Here is a 20,956-nt window from a genome sequence, read left to right on the forward strand (position 1 = left end):
CAGTTTACGTGACAGGATGCACGCGACAGATCCGTCCGATAAAGATGACGAAGTAGTATGTCCCAAAGCTTGCCTACTTTTTTGCTACACATTCAAAAGTAAATACCTTTTCTTCACAAAAAGAGTACATACTTTTATGGCGTAGTGTAACTTAGGCGAATTGGGACGCAGCATATGGCTTTACACGATGACGATCGCTCTGATTGGTTTTAGGTCTATCCAATTGTGCCCAGAGGCACATCCGTTGGTGATCCTTTGGAAATGAGTTATTAATGAAGCTTTGCCAGACCATAACTCAGTTACTACTGAGAATGGTCTGGTTTTAACCAGACTAAAGTAAGACATGTTCCTGGATCAACATATTTTGTGTCATATTCCTAACTCTACCCATAAGTTATCCCTAAAATCAGAGGGAAATGGTGGTGAATAACACTGATGTAGATGCACTGGTTGTAAGCCTTATCGTGACATAAACTGTAAACTCAAATCTAATTGGTTGATTGGAATGTTGTTCAGGATCAACAAAGATGTTACCCTGGTAATCCAAAGTTCTCGCGAGAGCACAAGTTGAATTTGCTCAGCGAGTTACTCTGGTGTCGAGTAATGATGCTCATTAAATATGCCCCTCGATCTGAGCTGCACCAATCACATCGGGTTATCTGATATAGGCGGGCCAGAGGCGAGCTAAACAGATGACGACAGCGCTGTGACGTCGAAGTCATTAGTAAACATTGCAAGATGGCTATGGATGAACACCAGTTGTTTGAAACGGCTTTGGCCGCTATAATGAATGAGTTAGACTTGGCTTTTTATCTAAAAGAGGAACAGAAGACGGTGCTTGAATCATTCCTTTGCAAGAAGGACGTTTTTGCTGTTTTGCCAACCAGATACAGTAAGAGTATAATCTACCAGTTAGCTCCGCAGGTAGCTAAGCGTATGGGGTTTATTGTTGTGATTAGTCATAGTGTTATCCAATTGCGTGCTGTGAGATTTTCAAATGCATGCTTGGTGCCGCCCCTCGAGCTGGCCGATTTTCATTAGTCGACGCCAGACCATTAATCTTTTAGATTTTTAGATTCCAGGCTACAAAGATGTTGCACTTAGTGAAATCACATTCACCATTATGTCCTACATACTTCGTACAGCTTGTTTACAAAAATTGTTGCAAATGTGGCAATGCAAATGAGCTGGTTAGACCACCCAGATGACTCTAAACAACCAGTGCTAAGAAAAAGTACGCCTGTTATAAAGTCCAAAGGCTACCTAACATATTATTAACTAATGTAGATGAAAGTTTTTTAAATCATATGAAAATCTGCTACTTTTTTAAATAGCTTTTTTTATTATTTGACATGACAACTTTAAAAGTCATGAAAATTCAATTATTATCTGTAATACAACTGTAAATGAGCAGTTGTGTCTGCAATTTTGGCCACCCATTTAAGTATTATGTATATTTGTATCTACTAAATTATTGCTATTTTAAGACTGGAAAACACTACACAACTTTTGGCCAGATTTTTGTCGAGATTTACAGTTCGGATGAGTCGACGCTAGTTGCTGAAAGTCAGAGCCAGTCTTCAGATTTGAGTTGACAGATTTGACAGAAAATTGCTTCCAATGAGATACAAGTTCACTGTGCTCTGTTTGTGTTTGTCCAACAGCTGATCTATGCAAGGCTGATAAACCGGACTACCGCGTTCCCATCGCTGTGGGCATAATCCTCATCATTCTCATCATCATTGTAGTCATTGCTTATCTCATCAGCAGAAAACGGAGAAGTAATGGGTACCAGTCACTATAGAGGCCTATAAGTCCTGATTTATACCAGCGATTCAGGCTTACAGGAGATTTAATGCTGTTATGTACGTCTTAAGTGAATGTTACTCATATACTGATGATGAACATGGATGGCTTAGGATCTGTCCAAACAATGTTTACTATTCAGAGACCGTATGCCACATCCTAACACAAGCTGCAACCATACATACAAATGGCTAAGTTAGTGCATGCCTTATTTAGCCTACCTTCATAAACTTTTTTGAAAGAACCTAACCTAATCCTGACATTACAGAAGGATGTGTAAAATCTACTTTTGCTCCATCTTGTGTAAGTGTTCTTTTCTGTAGGTGCTCTTCACTGCTTGTCTCATGCATTGCATTTTCTGTGATTGGCTGATCAGCCAATGTTAATCTGATTAATATGTCCAAATTTGTTTTCAAACCAATAGGCTGCATAAAAGGGAATTCAGTTGCTCATGTTTATGTTGGGATATATAAAGGCCTTCACTATGTTTTGTAATTAATAATAGAAAGGATTTTTCTTTCTGTTGTGCTTGTTTTTTTTCTGCAAACTGAAGGGCTTTACTATACTGTATTGTGATCTGAATGCACTGAATAATGGGAATAATGTGTAATTTGGATAATATAATAAATAATTTGTCCCTAAAAATGGTTACTATTTTAATATTTAGCTTTAATAAAAAAACGTAACACACAATGTCATGGTAATGCATGTATAAAGCTGGTCCTGATTTGTCTTTCTCACCCTGTTTTGCGTTACATGAGTTTTCGTAGTTTACTCGCTTTAATTAATTTCATGTGGATTACCTTTTGTATATTAGTGCAAAAATATGAAGATTTTTCTTCACTTGACTGCTAATTCTGTGGTGTAGAAATGGAAGAGGAAGAGGGGAAAACACAAGCATTATTTTTGGAAGTGTGTTATGTGGCGGCGCAGATGCAGAATCGTGCAAAAGCGTATTTACAACAGTTTTCTATTCATTTCACCCAAATATGAGTCAACGCTTTGACTAAAAAAAAATTAAAGCAACATATCTAAAATCATCCTCTCAATTATTATAATTTTTTTAATTGGTTTTAAGTGATTATGTTGCACACACAGAAGAGGCAGTGTTTTCTGGTGGCACATATAGTGTTTATTTCTGTCACACTGTATCTGCAAAATCTGCAAAATCAACAAAGACAACAATAAAATGAACAATATGTTGATATGGCTGGCAGTGTGACTTCTTCTTTATCAATAGTGAAACTCCCTGCAGCTCACCACTGCTCCCTAACGTCACCCGCCCGTATTCGCAGGTTTAAGTGATATTAACATAGACATCTTGACTTAATAAATGGTAACCAACTATACATAATAGCAATATATGAATAACAATACATAAGAGTATTTGAATTTATATGACTATTTAAATATAATAATAAAAATGATTATATATACTTTATATAACCACTTGAATCTATATGACTACACCCTCCCCCACTAAAAAAAAATAAAATGTTCCTTGACATTTTATCACAACTTTAGAACAGTTGTTTCCAGGCTGACCCGTTCATTGCTGCGGAGAAGAGAAAAAAAAAAAAGAAGAAAAAAAAAAAAAAGGTAGGCTTTTTCAGTTGGCTTTAACACTGTGCATTAGATCAGTCATCCCCTGCTTGCCATGGCTTGTTTACTAGAAAGAACAAGGGGTCACTCACTACTGCTGCATGTTCTGACTATTGCACTTTTCCATTAATCTGATTATTTCTAACAGCAATGTTAGTATATGTAAACAGTTACATCTTAATTAGATGAATCTTACCATGTAACCAGACTCCATAATTATCGGCCACTTATTCACTTAGTCTTGTTACCTCTTTCTTTTTCCTGTTTACTTTACAGGTCTCAGGTATGTAATATCTTTCTGTTTTCCTCTTCTATCCTTTTTCCTGCTGTGATATTTGATTGCCTTTAGTTTACCATCCTGTCGTTTATTAAAGTCCATGGCCTCCACAGGTTCTGACCACAGGCAGTCTGGAAGTCGATCTCCTTCAGAACTAGATTCCTCCGTACTACTGTCGGTTCTCCCAGTTCATTATAAGTCAACATTTTTGGCTGATGTCTCTGTCTTTTTGGGTAAGTTGATGGTTGTGGCACCTCCGGTTCACTCACAGAATCTTGATCCTCCTCCTCAGAAACACTATCCTCCTGTGGAACATTCTCCTCTTCAGCCCCGGTGACGTCTGGATTCTCTTCTTCTCCAGAATCAGGTAGGTATGCGGGTAAGTCATCATTTATTATTGCTGGTTCGAATGGTTCTGCCTCAGGATTCAGCGTGATGGGTTTTCCATTTTGTTTAGAACTGGGACGAAATTTACAGCAGAGTTCATACCCTTCGTCATCATCACTGTCTGAGTCTGGGTTGGTTTGTTGTTCTGGTGCCTTCCTGCTCTTTGCTGTGTGCTTTCGTTTCTGTGTTTGGCATTCTCTTGAGTCCGGCTTTTCCACAGGTAAACTGTCACAGGGCAGCAGGAGGTTCCGGTGTACCACTCGACTCGGTCCTCCTTTCTCTGGTCTGATCTCGTACACTGGACCATCAGGACTTTTCCTACTCATTACTGTATACACACAATCTTCCCAGTGTGAGCGCAGTTTACCTGGCCCTCCTCTTTCACTTAAGTTCCTGAGTAAGACTCTGTTGCCAGGCCAAAGTTCAACACCATGGACTTTCTTGTCATAGTATTTTTTCCCTCGCAAGGCCTCTTTCTCGGCAGTCTTTGATGAAATTTGATAGGCTTCCTGCATTCGTGTTTGCCAGTTTGCCACATAATCTGCATAACTCAGCTGCTTCTCATTCGCCTGCAGGTTAAACATGAGATCGATGGGAAGCCGAGGTGAACGTCCGAATAGCAGGTAATATGGAGAGAACCCAGTCGCTTCAGAGCGGGTGCAGTTGTATGCATGGATCACTTTGGACAGCGAATTCTTCCAGTCAGCCTTCTTCGTATCACTCAGTGTCCTGAGCATGGACAAGAGCGTCCTGTTGAACCTTTCAACTTGCCCGTTGCCCATTGGGTGATAGGGGGTTGTGTGAGACCCACGCACACCACAAACCTTCTGCAACTGATCCATCAGATGATTTTCAAATTCTCTTCCCATGTCGTGATGGATTTTCTCAGGGAAGCCAAACTTGAGGGCAAAATCACCAAAGACATGTTGCACCACCGTTTTTGCGGACTTATTTCTTGTGGCGTAAGCCTGAGCAAAACGTGTGAAATGGTCCATCACAACAAGTATGTACTCATAACCATTTTTGCACTTCTCAAGGTGAAGAAAGTCAATGGATACCAGCTGGAAAGGGTATGTAGTTTGAATTGTAACCAATGGGGCTTTAGTAATCTTATTAGGTTTTTTTCTTTTCAGGCACTCACATTCACGTGTCACAAAGTGCTCCACCTCTCTTTGCATATGGGGCCAATAGAATCTCTCACGTATTAAACTTAGAGTCCTCTCAGTTCCAAGATGCCCCATCTCCTGGTGCAACTCTCTGTAAACCGTTTGATGATGTTCTCTCGGTAGAATCAGTTGGTTTCTCTTTCCTGAATTTCTGTACAGGACTCCGTCATTGCTCAAGTGCAGTCGTGTCCACTGTTTCAGCAGGAGTCTGGCATCATGAGGTTCTTTTTTTAGAGTTCTGCCAAATGGACGACTGTTATTCTTTTTGTACTCCAGGACACGGCTGATAACAGGGTCCCTCTCTTGAGATTGTTTGATCTGCTCCTGCGAAAGACACAGATTAGTGGGCAGTGAGATTTCGTCTTCCACCAGGTGTACAGCTTTTAAATCAATTCTACTTGTCCACAGAGGAGCATCCTTGAATAGTAGAATCACACCCTGCACTGTAGCACTTATGACATCTTGATTGATCTCCTCTGTGCAGAGTTTCATGTATTGCTCAATGTCCAGAGGCATCCTCGACAAGCCATCTGCATCTGCATTGCATCTTCCTGGACGATATTTGATGGTGAAATTAAAATCGGCCAGTTCTGCGACCCAACGATGCCCTGTTGCATTGAGTTTGGCTGTTGTCAAAATGTACGTTAAGGGATTATTGTCTGTGTACACTTCGAAATGTGGAGCATGGAACAAATAATCCCTAAAGCGTTCACAAATGGCCCACTTGAGAGCAAGGAATTCTAGTTTTCCTGAATGCATGTGGTAGTTTTTCTCAGGTGGTGTGAGTGTCCTTGACCCATATGCAATCACTGACATCTTTCCTTTCTGTTTTTGATAAAGGACTGCCCCCAGACCGTCCTGTGACGCATCACAATGGAGGACAAATGGTAGAGTCAGGTCAGGATAAGCAAGAATTGGTGGCTCTGTTAAGTGGTCAATCAGTGTGTTCAATGCATCTTGATGTGTCTGTGTCCAAGTTATAGGTGTGCTGGGGGATGCCTGCCCTTTTGACCTGGTATTGACTCTTTTTTCCTTTCTCTTAGGCTCGGCAGGTGATGTACTTTGTGGTGGTACGGCTATCAGCTGATAGAGAGATCTTGCCAGGCGAGAGAAATTGGGTATGTATGTTCTGTAATAGGAAAGGAATCCCATAATTTTCCTCAGGTCTCCTACTGTAGCTGGTTTTCTGAGCTTCAAGGCCTGTACTGGGGCTATTTCAGCTGGGTCCATGGAATATCCATCCTCAGACACCATGCGGCCCAAGAAACGCACTTTCCTTTGAAACAGTTCACACTTGTGTGGGCTGAGTTTGACTCCATGTTTCTGGTATCTCTGGAGGACTGTGCGAACATGGTTCACATGATCATCGAAAGAAGTACTATGAACCAGGTTATCATCCAGGTAAGGCTGACAGATAACATCTCGCAGATCCTCCAGACAAGCTTCCATGTTCCTCTGGAACTCGGCTGGAGCTGAGCTAAGGCCAAATGGAATCCTGTTCCACTGAAATAGTCCCCAGGGTGTTATAAAGGCTGTAAGGGGTCGGCTCTCAGCATCAAGGAATCCTTGGTGATAGGCCTTCCCTTGGTCCAAGACCGAAAACCAAGAACTGCCGCTCAGGGAGTCCAACATATCCTGGATCCTGGGAATGGGGTGCCTGTCCGGTACAGACTTACGATTTAGCTCGCGATAATCGCAGCAAAGTCTCAGGCTCCCGTCTTTTTTCCTCACACATACCACTGGTGAGGAGTAAGGGGATCTTGACTTGCTTATCCACCCTCGGTTCAGCAGATCTTGCAGGTACTCTTTCACCTCCTGTAAAAGTGGCTTGGGCACAGAGATATAAGTCTTTTGAACTGGTGTTTTGTCATGGAGTGTGATATGCATGTTAAGTGAGGGGATGCAACCAACGTCATTATCATCAAAAGCAAAAGCATTGCACTCTTCCTTTAACAGTTGTCGTACAATCTGTTGCTGTGACTCTGTTAAGTGTTCAAGTTTTAATGGGGGATCCCAATGACTTGGTCTCTTTGATTGCTGCGGTGTAACACCCACCCCACATGTCTGCACCGTGGATGTTGGCTGTTCTATCACTTGCTCCCTCCGAGTCTCATTTCCCTGGAAAGAGTCTGTTGCTACTGGGTAAGTGGTCTTTATCACTTCCAGGTGGCCTAGTATGAGTCGTGGCGTAAGTATGACTGGGTGCTTGGCTGTATTAGCAATGGCAATTGGCACTTTCGCTGTCTTCCCTGTACCGACTTTGACTACGCCTTCCTGCATTATCAAACCCTCAGGTAGTGGAGATGGTTCACTTGGAGCAAATAACAGGCTTTGTTCTTGGAATTGCCCTGCAAGGTGTGCTTGTGCATAGACAGTGGTTATTTGCCCTGCATTGAGCTGAATCTTTTGCTTACCCACTCTCACCATTCCAACAGTCACATTTGAATTTACAGTCTTCAACAGGTTAAGCATTGATCTTGCCTTATTTATCGATATAGAGAAAGCTTTGCTTACCCTACAGACAGTACTGTATCGTGGTTTCTGTTTCTCCCACCTGGAAATTATCTCCTCGATAATGTTATAACCGATGATAGGGTTTTCAGCCACACTACCATCACTTGCCACGAGCATGGGTACTTGCAGGGTCCCTTCTGTGTCTGTATCATCACTCAATCGGAAGCTCACTTCCACCCAACCATCAAAAGGGATCTCTGTTTGATTGGCAGCCAATCCAGTCAGTGTTCCTGGCCCTAGGAGCTCCTCAATCGGTCTGACAGTGGTATGTGGTAAGTGTCGTTTTCTCCAGTCCGCGTTGATAATACTGGCTTGGGCTCCTGTGTCCCATAAGGCTTCAACTGCGACATCATTCAGCAAGCAGTGGATCAGGCACCTTTTTCCAATAATGTTCAAAAGTCCAGGCGTGGTAAGTGACAGTGACTCATCAACAGGAGTGATTTCATCTGTACAAATAATAGGTTGGGTGTTATTTTCTTTACTGCCTTGTTTGCTGAGAACAGGTCTAGATGTCTGTAGCACTTCTGAGCTCGCTTGGGACCCGAGGACAGAATGGACTACTGTGGGGTCCAGTTCAGCAGTCCCCTCCCGTTTCCCGATGCCGGCCTCCGTTGTCGACAGCCCCGTGACAGATGTCCATCTTGTCCGCAGCGATAACAGTGCCTGCACTCTTCACCTCTATGGGCCTCCTGGCATGAACGGCAGCCTTTGGGCCTCCTTTCAGTTCGTAGTGGAGTCACGGGTGGCTGAAACTGTGATCTGGTCGCTTCCATTGTCTCTCTGAACACTTTGGTCATTTCCATGACGTTTGCTCTGAGATCTTCAATCGCTTTGGTAGTGTCGTTGTCAGTCTCTTTGCTTTGTACCGGTTTCTTCTTTTCTTTACCAGTGATGTCTTTCATCAATGTTTCTTTCCTCTGGTCGTGAGTCTCGCTGCTCATATGTCGCTCAGTGCCACAGACGTGTTCTACTGCTTGAACTTCACTTAGTCTGAGAGACTTTGGAGTCGCTGCTTTCTTTAACTTGGTTTGTCTCTCCAATTCCAGATTAGCGGCTTCACCAATTTTCTCAATCAGCACTTCATCTGCCACTTTAGGATCACTGAGGTATGGTTTGACTTGAAATTTAACGGCATCATTCAGGAGCCCTGTCTCCACAGAGCGAAGGAACTTCCGTTGAATGAGCTCAGGGCTAAACTGTTCTCCATCCTGCTCATCTCCAGATGTCCACAGTAGTTTCTCCCTCAGTTCGATGGCTCGGAAGAGAAAACTTTGAGCAGACTCCTTGGGTTCCTGTGAGATGTTCATGAGCCTATGCAGTAGATCTGATGAAGAATCTATTTTATAATGTCCTCTGAGGATGGTCTTCAATGTGGAAAGTGTGAGGTCTCGCTTTATTTCAAGGAGTTCCCTGAGGGGAAGGCCAGGACTCACTGCTCTGATAACCGCTTCAATAATTTCTGCCTCAGCGTACCCCTTTCTCACTCCTGATTCGATCTGGTTGTTGAGGCTAGTGTACGACAATTTTTCCTTTTGGCCAGCCTCCCCAATTTGTCCAAAGACTCGGAACTCCCTCCTCATAGTAACTTCAGGAATCGAATTGTGTCGTGTGGCGTGCTCTTTCACCTTTGTTTCAACTTTTCCTCTCTGACGTTTTTCTTCTAGTAGCTCGATCTGTTCCTCTAATGCGTGACGAGCAATTGCATGTGTCTGTTGTAGTTCTGCATACTCTTTTCTTAGCTTCTCTATCTCAGCCTGGGTTACTGGTGGCGCTTCAAGCTCAGCTGGTTTCTTAAGGGACTCGATGAAAGACAGAAGTTCATTAAGGTACTCTGCATACTCTTCCCCTTCTAAACTTTCCTCAATTTCATCCAATGTTTCCTCCGCCAGTCTGATCAGTGCTCGCCTTGTTTGGCCTGGAAAACCTTCACCCGACGGTTCGCTGCACTTTAGATGGAGGCAGACTTTTATCAGGTCAGGCTTCTCCAACGCCAGAAACTTGGAGCTAACACAGTCTTGAAGTTGTTCCATTTTTTATATATATATTTTTTTGTCTCTACGATGTACCTTATTGATGAATTTCTAGGTTCGTCTCAAGGAGGAGCTGTCTCTCTCACATCCAATCAGCATTCCTCCTGGCTGGCTCGCCATGATTATGTTGCACACACAGAAGAGGCAGTGTTTTCTGGTGGCACATATAGTGTTTATTTCTGTCACACTCTATCTGCAAAATCTGCAAAATCAACAAAGACAACAATAAAATGAACAATATGTTGATATGGCTGGCAGTGTGACTTCTTCTTTATCAATAGTGAAACTCCCTGCAGCTCACCACTGCTCCCTAACGTCACCCGCCCGTATTCGCAGGTTTAAGTGATATTAACATAGACATCTTGACTTAATAAATGGTAACCAACTATACATAATAGCAATATATGAATAACAATACATAAGAGTATTTGAATTTATATGACTATTTAAATATAATAATACAAATTATTATATATACTTTATTTAACCACTTGAATCTATATGACTACATAATCAAGTTAAGTAATCAACTTTTTCAAATACCCTTTTTATTACTTTATTCATGCTATAAGGTTAAACATTCACTGTAAACCCCAATGTTGTCATTAATAAAGAAATCACGTTATCATAACTTAACATGACTTCAAATAGCAAGTTTTGGCATCATAAATTAAACAGGTGTGTTTAATGTAATCATTTGTCAGCAAAAATCTTTTGAATTAAAATTGTAAGTGTTATGAACAGTCATTTCGGGGTTAAATCTGACATTTGACATTTCAGTGAAACTTATGGTGTATCACGCACGAACATTTCAGGCCTCGCATTGGAGCTGAATCACACGAGACTTTCAACTCCTGACGCCTCTTGCGCGTCCGGTATTGTGCCGAATTATGACATTACGTCATTAACGTTTAAACACGCATGGGCGCGATTAGGGTACCGATTACATTATCCACAAATTAGATTATTTTATATGTAAAAATGTATCTGTATGACATATGCCATAATGTCTATAGAGGATGAATTTAAACATTAAAGCTTTTACATTATGGCCCATGTTTTCTCCCTACTGGCAGCTTCAAAGATGTATGCAATTTTAAAATACTGGATGCATTTTGTATTTTATCTCCAATGACACTGCCTACATTAATGCTATTATTATTGTGGGTCTATGGCAGTGCTGACTACGCCACCCCTTGGACAAGACTGGTGAGAGCAAGGGGACTCTATTTTACAAAGAAGCACGCACAGGCTTGGCTTAGCAAAGTAAAAAGATACAATCTTTATTTTATCTTAGTTAAAAATGAGTCGCTTTTGGTTGTCAATAAATAAGCAGGCTGGCTGGGGGCATGTAACCGGGACCATGGTTAGGGCTCCTGCCTCAAGACAGACTGCTCTTTTCCCATGGACTTTCACTTTGAATGGCTTCGGTGCATTTACAATGGCCTGGATCTGTTCACAGTGCACGTCGGGCTGCCGGTGCTGCCGATTTCACAGGAAGGGATTGGAAGAGCTGTGACCCATGTTGTTTAAAAAGGACCTGATAGCATTCCCCAATTACATTCATTCCCATTATCCCGGGTGTTATGAGCTTGCGGTCTTTAAGAGTGCTATTCTCTGGGTCTTTAACAATTAAAATTCCCCTCCCCGGAATGCATTGCCCCAGTACCCCCACGTCCAACTCTAGGTAACCAATATAGGGGATGTCTAAACCATTAGCGGCCTTAAGCCCAAGCCATCTACAGTCTTTCTTTTGTAGATGATTGAAATGCTCTCGAAAGAAACTCTCGGTGATGGTGGTCACCATTGACCCAGTGTCAATCAAGCAGGGAACTGTTTCGTCTCCCATAGAAACATACAATACAGGGCAAGTTTTGACTAACTTGAAGATGCATTGAGCCAGACACATCCCTTCCCAGCGTGTGGCTCTGCACACTGGGAGTTGCTAGTTTCCCGATTGGCTAGGGAGGTTGTCTGGGCCTGATGCTTGGTTAGGGGGGATATCAGGGGGCAAACGTGAAGCTAACCTACTATTGTGGGTGGAGGGAGCTGTCTGGCAGTAGCGGGCTATATGGCCTGGTTGATCGCACTGTAGACAAATGGGCTGACCATTGGGGGCGCGTTTGTATCGTCCACCCAGGTGTGGTGGAGGGGCCTGTGATCTACCACTAGGGCAGGGCTATTCAACTGGCGGCCCGCCAATCATCTCCATCCAGCCCGATGGCACCAACCTCCCTCCTCCTCTTTTCCTAGCGGCGTGGCTATTTTGGTTTGATACTCGCTCCGATTGACCTGAGAAACGTTTTACATGCGAATATTTCAGCAGTTATTATGTGTGTCCCGAATTTATGTTGACTGAACCAGCGATACCAATCATTCATGAATGAATCATTCTTTTGGTTTGATTCTTTCTAAACGCGCTTGCATAATGGTCTAAAACGATTTGGATTCATTCTGACCGCTCCGTCACTGAATCATCTGAAGTGGTTTCTCGGTCAGGACAGTAACAACAAATAGCGCTGTTTTCAGTTGTTTCACTAGTTGTTTCAACAAGGCCCAGCACGGAGTTGAGTTTACTCCCGGTCCCAGACACTAATATTTAACAGCGTTGCGACAACCAGTGGGAAGTGTTTCAATTCGACAGACACCTCTCTGTTACAAACCACAAATCACTCGATGGTTTAACTAGTATTAAATAGGATGAAACAGCCTCAACATTCCCAACAAGACTGATGAGGAAAGCAGGAGAAACATTGTGGCATGAATGAAATTAGAAGACTTTAAATCCCCTAATCACCACCCTTACAAACACTTACCATGAATGTACTGTAGTAATTTACCATGGGTTGTGCAATATTTATATTGAATACTATGTTATAATGATTTATATTGCATTAGATTTATTAGGTGGGTAGAGGAATATATAATTAAAGGGGTCATATAATGGCATTTTTGTACAAGCTAATATGATTCTTTAGGGTCTAAATTAAAAGTCTGTAATATACTTTAATTAAAAATTCTCATTAGTATTGTAAGAAAACACTAATTTTACCTGGACAAAAACAGCTGTTTTCAGCATGCCGTTTAAGTGCATGTGTCTTTAAATGATAATGAGCTTTGCTCACCCCGCTCCTGTGTTCTGTGCGCACACCGTTTGTAATAATATCATTATAAACGTGGGATTATGAATTATATTGAGAACGTCGTACATAGAAAACATGCCGTAATGTACCCTGAGTGTAAACCTTAGCCGCATTCATTGTGAAGCGTGCTAGCGATTTGCAAAGATTAATATAAAGATTAATATAAAGGTTAATAAAACGTTACACTCACTTCAGTTCTTCTGGAGGTGCAGCAGGAACACGAATAGTTGGTACCGATCCTTTTTTCAGGAGCAGCTGCTTAGCAAAACCAGCTTTATTCTGACTCTCTTTTGTAAAGCAGTCTGGTGTGTGAAATGATTCGCGCAAACATGAAAGCATTGACGTTGATCGTGGGGAATATTCCCTTCGCAAACAAAACTCAGCCACTGCGTCTTCAGCGGTTCGGATTTAGGAACATCAAAATGACTGCTGTTCCTTATTGCACCCAAGAACAGAACACCACAATCGCTTTGCGTATCAACAATGCGGACTATGATGACAGCTCGCTCATGAGCGAGGGCGGGTCTGTGTTGAAACGCTGCTGTCAATCAACAATCGTGGGAGGGGCGTCCGATCTTGTGATGTCATAAGATCGAACGGCTTGATTTGAGACGGGAAAACATAAGGAGATAAAAAAAAAAACACTGGATGGATTTTTCTCATTATATGATGGTTGTGTACAGGCACTGCCAACACACATTTCAGTACAATCAACTTGTAAAAGTGCATGTACCATTATATGACCCCTTTAATGTTTGTTATGAAATTATGTCAGTTTCTTTGTAAAGGTGCGTATAGTTTTTAACCTGTGTTTTGGCATTTTTTATACAGTGGGAGTGAGTAGCCTTTGGTTATCAAGTCTCACTGTCAGAATATTTTCATTTAAGCATAACAATTATAAATAAAATAATTATTATTTCTCACCAACAGCTATGAGTTTGTAGCATTAATTTATTTGTTCCAAGGAAAATAGTTGTACACAGCTGTAAATTATCAAGTTTTTATTTATTATGGTTTTATATATCTGCATACTGTTGGGTACCACATTTCCAAGTAAATACCATACTTTTTTAGGTTTACTTTAACTTATTTATTGAAACTGTTATGTTTCAATAAATAAGCTAAACCCCCAAACCAACCCACCGGCCCACCTCAACTTTTCAATTTGATAATCCGGCCCTCGAATGAAGCTAGTTGAATAGCCCTGCTATGTCCTAACTGCCTGCTATGTCCTAACTGCCTAAATTAAGAGCATGTCCAACTGAGCTTGTTGCTAAAGGACCAAGTCTTTTAGTTCAGTGAATTCTGATGACTGGGGGGCTGTAACACATTGCGACACAACCTGAGCTTCACTGCTTGCACCTGGAGCACGGTAACTACGGTCTCGGTTGGACTGACCCTCCTGCACCCACCTTATAGCTTCTTTCCGTACGGCTAGAAGAGTCAACCCACTATCTGCTCGTACCAATCTCTTGAGTTCCCTGCGTAATATGGGATCACAGACATTTTCACAGAATCGCCCTCTAAGTGATCAAACAAAAACAAGGCCTTGTCAAAATTAGACATATGCGTTGCCCGAATACAACTTTTCGCTTCTTCAATCCATTCTTTGACAGACAAGGACCCTGCAGTTGCAGAGCCAGAAAACTTCGGGCACTGCAGCTCTCGAGGTATAAAGAGCGCTTGCTCCCGTCGAACAGGCTGGGTACTAGTAGCACTGCTACTAGCATTGCCCGCTGTCTCTCCCCCCGAAAGTCTCTCATTTTCAGCCTGGAGCTGTTCCAAACGTTGTCGCAGCTGCTGTAACTCCACCACGGACTCCTCTCCGTCACTCATATTGTTGCCAGCTGCTGTTCTCTATACACATTTGCGTACTCTCTCTCTCTCACAGACACACACACACACACACACACACACACACACACACACACACACACACACACACACAGGTGCTGCTTAAATAGACTAACCTAGTGACACAAATGCTACCCTGCCAACTACGCCACCCCTTGGACAAGACTGATGAGAGCAAGGAGACTTTATTTTACAAAGAAGCACGCACAGGCTTGGCTTAGCAAAGTAAAAAGATACAATCTTTATTTTATCTTAGTTAAAAATGAGACGCTTTTGGTCGTCAAAAAATAACACACAAATCCATCATTTAACATAGGGATAAGCCATAGGTGGGTGGGCCACCGGAATACAAGCTTGACCAGGCCTAGGTTTCAATACCACACGTGAGCTAAGGCACACCACTTTAGAGTAGAACGAACACTACAAACTCAGCTTACACAACACGGCAACCATGCTCTTTGAGCTATTTCAAAAGACGCACACTTCACAGCATTACACTGCACACATCAGTTCCAAATGGGTGAAACACTCTAAGGAAACCAGGCTAGAACCCGGTGGGCTAATCTATCCTATGGGCCCAATCCACACCGAGGCTATTACTAGGGAAGGGGGGTGAAACAAACAAAAAGAAGAAACCGCTAGCCGGTGGCCACAATCAGTTTACTAACACAAATCTCTTACAGCCCACCAGCTAGAGGGAAAAGAAAAGAAAAAAATAAACAAAACGGAAAATTGTCTAAAAAAACAGCACCTGCACATTCATACACATTCAAACACATTCAAGAGAACAGCAGCCGACAATCGGATTGACTGTAGCCTCTTTTTGCAGTCTAGCTATTGGGTGAGTAGACAGTGTTCCGGCGCTTCACGCATTCACCAGGGTCACTGAACGCTCCTCTATGCTTGTCAGTCTAGGTATTCCAAACATGTTTCGGAAGCGCACACACACAAACAGTGGCGCCGTTGGCAATCACTCGGCAACACCTTGCGCTACAAACAGCACCCCGGAACACTGCTGCACTCCAACACGTTAGCAGCTAGCTACAGTGGATGGCCACAGGACCCAAGGTGCCTATACACCTGCCTGCTCTCAATTGCCAACCTCTCCCACCCACATTAGGTGACGTAGCAATACGGGGAAGAGTGAAAGCGAGCGGGAGGCGGAGAAAGAGGGAGATGAGAGAGAGAAAAGAGAGTGCCTCAAACCCACAGGCCACATTATCCTTTACAGTATTATTGTAATCCATTATTATAAGTTTACACAAAGCACTGTAACATGATAGATATGCAAAAGTTGCACTATCCATCACTCTGACGGATTTAGTTGAGTTTTAGTTGTTTTTATCTGTCATGTAATTTCCCATTGATATAATTTAAACAATAAAAATGACATTAAAATGACAGAAAAGACGGATTCACATGACTAATGCCTCAGTCAAGTCAAATAAATGTTTATTCATTATAGGCTATATTTGCTTTTCACACCATCTAAAACACTCAAAATGTACTCGTTACTAACGTAACCTCGGTTCCCTGAGAGTAGGGAACGAGTATTGCATAGCTAATACACAGTGGGGAAACTCCTTTCCTCAAGAATATTGAAGCCTATATTTAAATGCAGTGCAGCTGCACAGCGAGCATCAGCAGAGCGATAAGCTCGCCCATTGGCTGTACTGCAGCAACTGCACAAACCTATGACGAAGCGGCTCTGACGTGTGAACGAATCTGGCAGCTTGGCGCCCAGCACGTCAGAACCCACCAGAAGGGGCGTGGCTTATAGCTATGAAAGCCCATCATTTTCGGCATAGCATCAGGTTAAATCGACTTAAGCGAAGCACCTAGCAGATTGCAATAGTGCGGCTGGCTACAAAATACTCGTTCCCTACTCTCAGGGAACCGAGGTTACATTAGTAACCGAGTACGTTCTCTGAGAGTAGGGAACGAGTATTGCGTAGCTAATACGCAGTGGGGATGCAATGCAAAACACCGCACATAAGCAACTGACTTTGTCCAGAACTGGCGCCCTGGGCGAACAGCCCGAGGTACCCAGAAAGACACAAGCCACAAATCACAAAAACTCCCAAAGGGATATGAATCTCAGCGAGAACCAGACATGAGTCAAGTCCTCATGACATAAAAGAGGTCTGGAACCCCCCCGGTGCCAGACTAGCTCTATATATACCCCTTTTCCACCAAGGCAGAGCTGGTGCTGGTTCGGAGCCAGAGTCTAGTTTCAAATCGGTTCTTTGTTTTTCCACCGCCAAAGCACCAGCTCCGAACCAGTAAAACTGGTTCTTAAGTAGCACCAAATCATTGCAGGGTCTAGAACGGAGCCAAGAAAGAACCGCTTGCGTCAGAGGCTGGGGGCGGGGTTACCGTGACCAACAAGACTGAAGAGAAACTTGTGACCGCCATTTTTAAATATCAGCTAGTCGAGCTAATAGCAGATCGATTATAATATCCGTCTATTTAAGTTACGGCAAGCTGCACGAACGCGTTGGATTCGCCGTGTTTGGATGCCGATTTATTTTCGCAAACCCATGAGCATCCATAGTAACGCAACGTCTATTATTGTTGATGCCTTGTTCGAGATGCATCGGAGCAGCGTGGACCGATCAGAGCTGCGGGAGTGTTTGGAGATCATACGACTCCTTGTGCTTTTTGATCGCTTTCGCAGTGCTTTGATTTCATGTGCTGATCGTTCTGCGAGAAGCCGATGCATCTCGAACAAGTCTGGTGTGTTTGTGTTTGGCGCTGCCGCACTAGCGTTGCTGGGCAACATGATACATATGCAGTGACGTAAGATATAGCTCTGTTGTGGCTCTCTGGCCGGTGGAAACGCAAACCGGTTCTTAGTAAGCTCGTCAGTCGAACCAACTCCGAACTGGCAATAGCTCTAGCTCTGAACCAGCACCCGGTTCTTGTTGGTGGAAAAGGGGTAATTATAAGTTACCCCTTGGGACAGGTGCTTATGGACAGTGATAGTGCTTAGACTGATAAGAACGGCCATCGTCCCATCAGACTATTATACTGAGAGAACCGGAGATTGCAAGCAGGGTGCCTCTAGATTATAAAATCTGATAAATGTGGAAGGCAAGGACCAGCCTGCCGCAGCACATATGTCTTCAATTGGAACGCCACTAGACCAGGCCCATGAAGAGGCCATGCCTCTTGTAGAATGGGCTCTAACGCCTATGGGACATTCCTGGCCCACAGAGACGTAAGCCAGGGAGATGGCGTCCACAATCCATCTTGATAACCTCTGCTTCGTAACCGGCAACCCTTTGGTGCGGCCTACGAAGCACACGAAGAGCTGTTCCGACTGTCTGTACAGCGCAGAATGCTCCAGATAGATTTTTAGGGCTCTGATTGGACAGAGCAGATTAACCGTAGCCGTGCCTTGATTTGAGGGTGACTCTGGAGTCACCCACACCGAATTCTAGGCAGGACGGGCCCATGGAGAGTGCCTGTAAATCGCCTACCTGCTTAACTGATGCCAAAGCCAAGAGGAGAGCAGATTTTAGCGAAAGAGGCTTTAGATCAGCCAACTGAAACGGCTCAAATGGTGGCCCCTTCAGAGCCCCCAGGACCGTGGAGAGGTCCCATGCTGGTATAGAATGGGGCCGCGGGGGGTTTATCCTTCTGGCCCCTTTGAGGAAACGAACAACAAGGTAATTTTTCCCCAGTGATCGGCCCGCTACAGGGGCATGGTAGGCTGCTATGGCTCCCACATATACTTTGAGCAGGGGAGAAAGTGCTGCGTCCATGCACTTCGTAAATGTACGGGGTGCTCGAGACAGACTGAACGTTAGGACCGTGTATTGATAAACCTGCCCCTCGAAGGCGAATCTCAAGAATGGCCTGTGGTGGGGCATTATCTGTATATGAAACTAGGCATCTTTCAAATCCACTGTGAAAAACCAATCCCCCAGACGAACTTGTGCAAGGATTTGTTTGGTGGTTAGCATTCTGAATGGCCATCTCATGAGGGCTCTGTTAAAATATCTGAGCTCTAAGATGGGCCTGGAGCCGCTGTCTTTCTTTGGTACAAGAAAATAGCGACTGGAGAAACCTGACTGAATCAGCGCGGGGGGTACTCTCTCTATAGCCCCTTTTGCTAAAAGGTTTGCCACGCTGCTTCTCACCAAAGTCTTGATGACCGCCTGAAAGCGCAGGGGTCTGCGAGTCTCGCTTTATAGTGTTCATTACTCAACTCGACACACCGGGGATGGCTTGCCAGGCCTTGGCCCATGTGGCTAGGGGTTGAATGACAATTGGGGATGGGCCGCCTAGTGAAGGGGGACTGGATACCCGGGTGTTGTGTGCTTGAAACATACTCTTTTTATGCTTTATCTGGGTCGCTGTAAAAACAGCGTTTATTTGAAGGGGCGTGTGCAGTGCGGTGGGCCCATTGTCTAAATTAGAAAAAATTCCAGCCGTCTGAACTAAACAGGGAGCTGGGAGATTTAAGCGAGCTCTTTTCTAGGGTGGTCCGGCTGCGGCAAGACTTTGGAAGCAGTGTAAGCGCATCCAGCGAGGGCTAAGGTGTTACGGCAGGGCTTGGATGGGTGCACTGCGCTAGCTCTCCATCCAGCAGCGATGGGCGGGCAGAGATTAGCGGCGACCGCTTCCTCGAGAGGCGGCAGCTTTCTGTAACCCTTTAGTGATTCTGTAACCCTTTAGAGGAGAGAAGTAGAAGAGCTTGTGCGCGGTGAGTAGGGCGCACGCCATGATTTGGTGAGTTCTTTGTGCACCTCAGGGAAAATGGGGGCTGGTTTGTGACGGGGGGCCTGCTGGCGCCCGGGCAGAAACCAACCATCCAAGAAGCTCTTTGCAGGCTCCTCGGGCAAGGCCCACTCAAGCCCGAGATCTGCGACGGCCGCGGTGAGGATGCGCAGCATCTCCGAGTCCGAATTGGTCCAGGCAGTGCTAGCACTTGACTGAGAGAGAAGGGCGGGGTCAACTGAGCACGACCACTCTTCCTCGGACGCTACCGATGGAGAGGCTGTAGTCCTGTTCAAATGAGACGAGACCCACCGCTCGCTGGGAGGGGTGCTGGTCCGTCTGGGTGAACAGGACCAGCGAAGGGGATTGCGATGGCGAAAACGAAGCACGCGGAGACGTGGCCGGCGTGGGCACGCTTACTTCCATGCACTCAGGCTGCCGTTGGCTGCGGCGCTTCTTCCGAGGCTCAAGGAGGGCGGGAAAAGGAAGAGCGGGTAGAGCGGTATCACCGTTTTTCTTAAAGAGAGCTAACCGCGTTCGCAGCATGGAGATGGGCATACTATCGCACTGAGAGCAGCCTCCGGCAGAGAGTGCTGCTTCCTCGTGGGCGGCTCCCAGCCACATGGCGAACTCCGTGTGCCTGTCAGCATCGTGCAGGTGAGATCTGCACGACGCACAGAGAGAAGGCGGAATTTGCAACAACGCTCGCGGTTTCTCTGAAATTTGCTAATTTTACAGGCTGTGCGTCACGACGGCGAGCACACAGTAGCAGTGAAAGGATATTGCGTCGACGCCAGATGGCCACAGGAGAACAGCAACAGAAGAGAAGAAGGCGCAAGTCCGCTGTAGAAGGCCAGCTGAAAAGGCTTGATTCTACGGCGAAGGCTTCAGAGTGAGGCAGTGACGTGAACGTCACTGAAGGAGATTAAATCTGATGCTATGGCGAAAATGATGGGCTTTTATAGCTATAAGCCACGCCCCTTCTGGCAGGTTCTGACGTGCTAAGCCCAAGCTGCTTGATTCTTTCGCACGTCAGAGCCGCTTCGCCATAGGTTTGTGCAGTTGCCGCAGCACAGCCAATGGGCGAGCTTATCGCTCTGCTGATGCTCGCTGTGCAGCTGCACTGCGTTTTAAATATAGGCTTCAATATTCTCGAGGAAAGGAGTTTCCCCACTGCTTATTAGCTACGTAATACGAAGTGACCGTTCTCGAAAGGGAACAACATCGGAGATCATAAGTTTAACTGTAGGCTAATACACTCAATTAAAAAATATTTAGAAGGAAAAAGTCTGCCTAGAGATTGAACGCTCTCTGGATAACGGCATAGCACTGTTTTTCATGCAAAGAGTAATGTTGACTATAGGCTATCTTTTATCAATTATTTGTAGAGCATTCAATGCTATTTTAATATATTTAAAATGTCTTTATTCATTAGAAAGTTGATCATTTGCA

At 44.3% G+C, this 20,956-nt stretch overlaps 1 protein-coding gene across 2 annotated transcripts in view; it reads left to right on the top strand.

Moving 5' to 3' along the window:
* Positions 1–20,956, top strand: part of cd68 (CD68 molecule) — a 72,224-nt gene that overhangs the window by 4,178 nt on the left and 47,090 nt on the right. Inside the window, exon 6 of one of the 2 annotated variants that reach the window (XR_014203530.1) lies at positions 1,665–2,129. Coding sequence is in view for 1 of the 2 variants with exons in the window: in XM_082161350.1 (XP_082017476.1) it covers positions 1,665–1,804 (140 nt within the window). In the remaining variant the exon portion in view is untranslated. Of the gene's footprint in view, positions 1–1,664; positions 2,452–20,956 lie in introns of those variants that run through there. The other variant, XM_082161350.1, reaches the window with a different exon arrangement.

This window comes from Leuciscus leuciscus (assembly GCF_965113295.1).
Source record: "Leuciscus leuciscus genome assembly, chromosome: 2".
In the NCBI taxonomy this organism is placed as follows: Eukaryota; Metazoa; Chordata; class Actinopteri; order Cypriniformes; family Leuciscidae; genus Leuciscus; species Leuciscus leuciscus.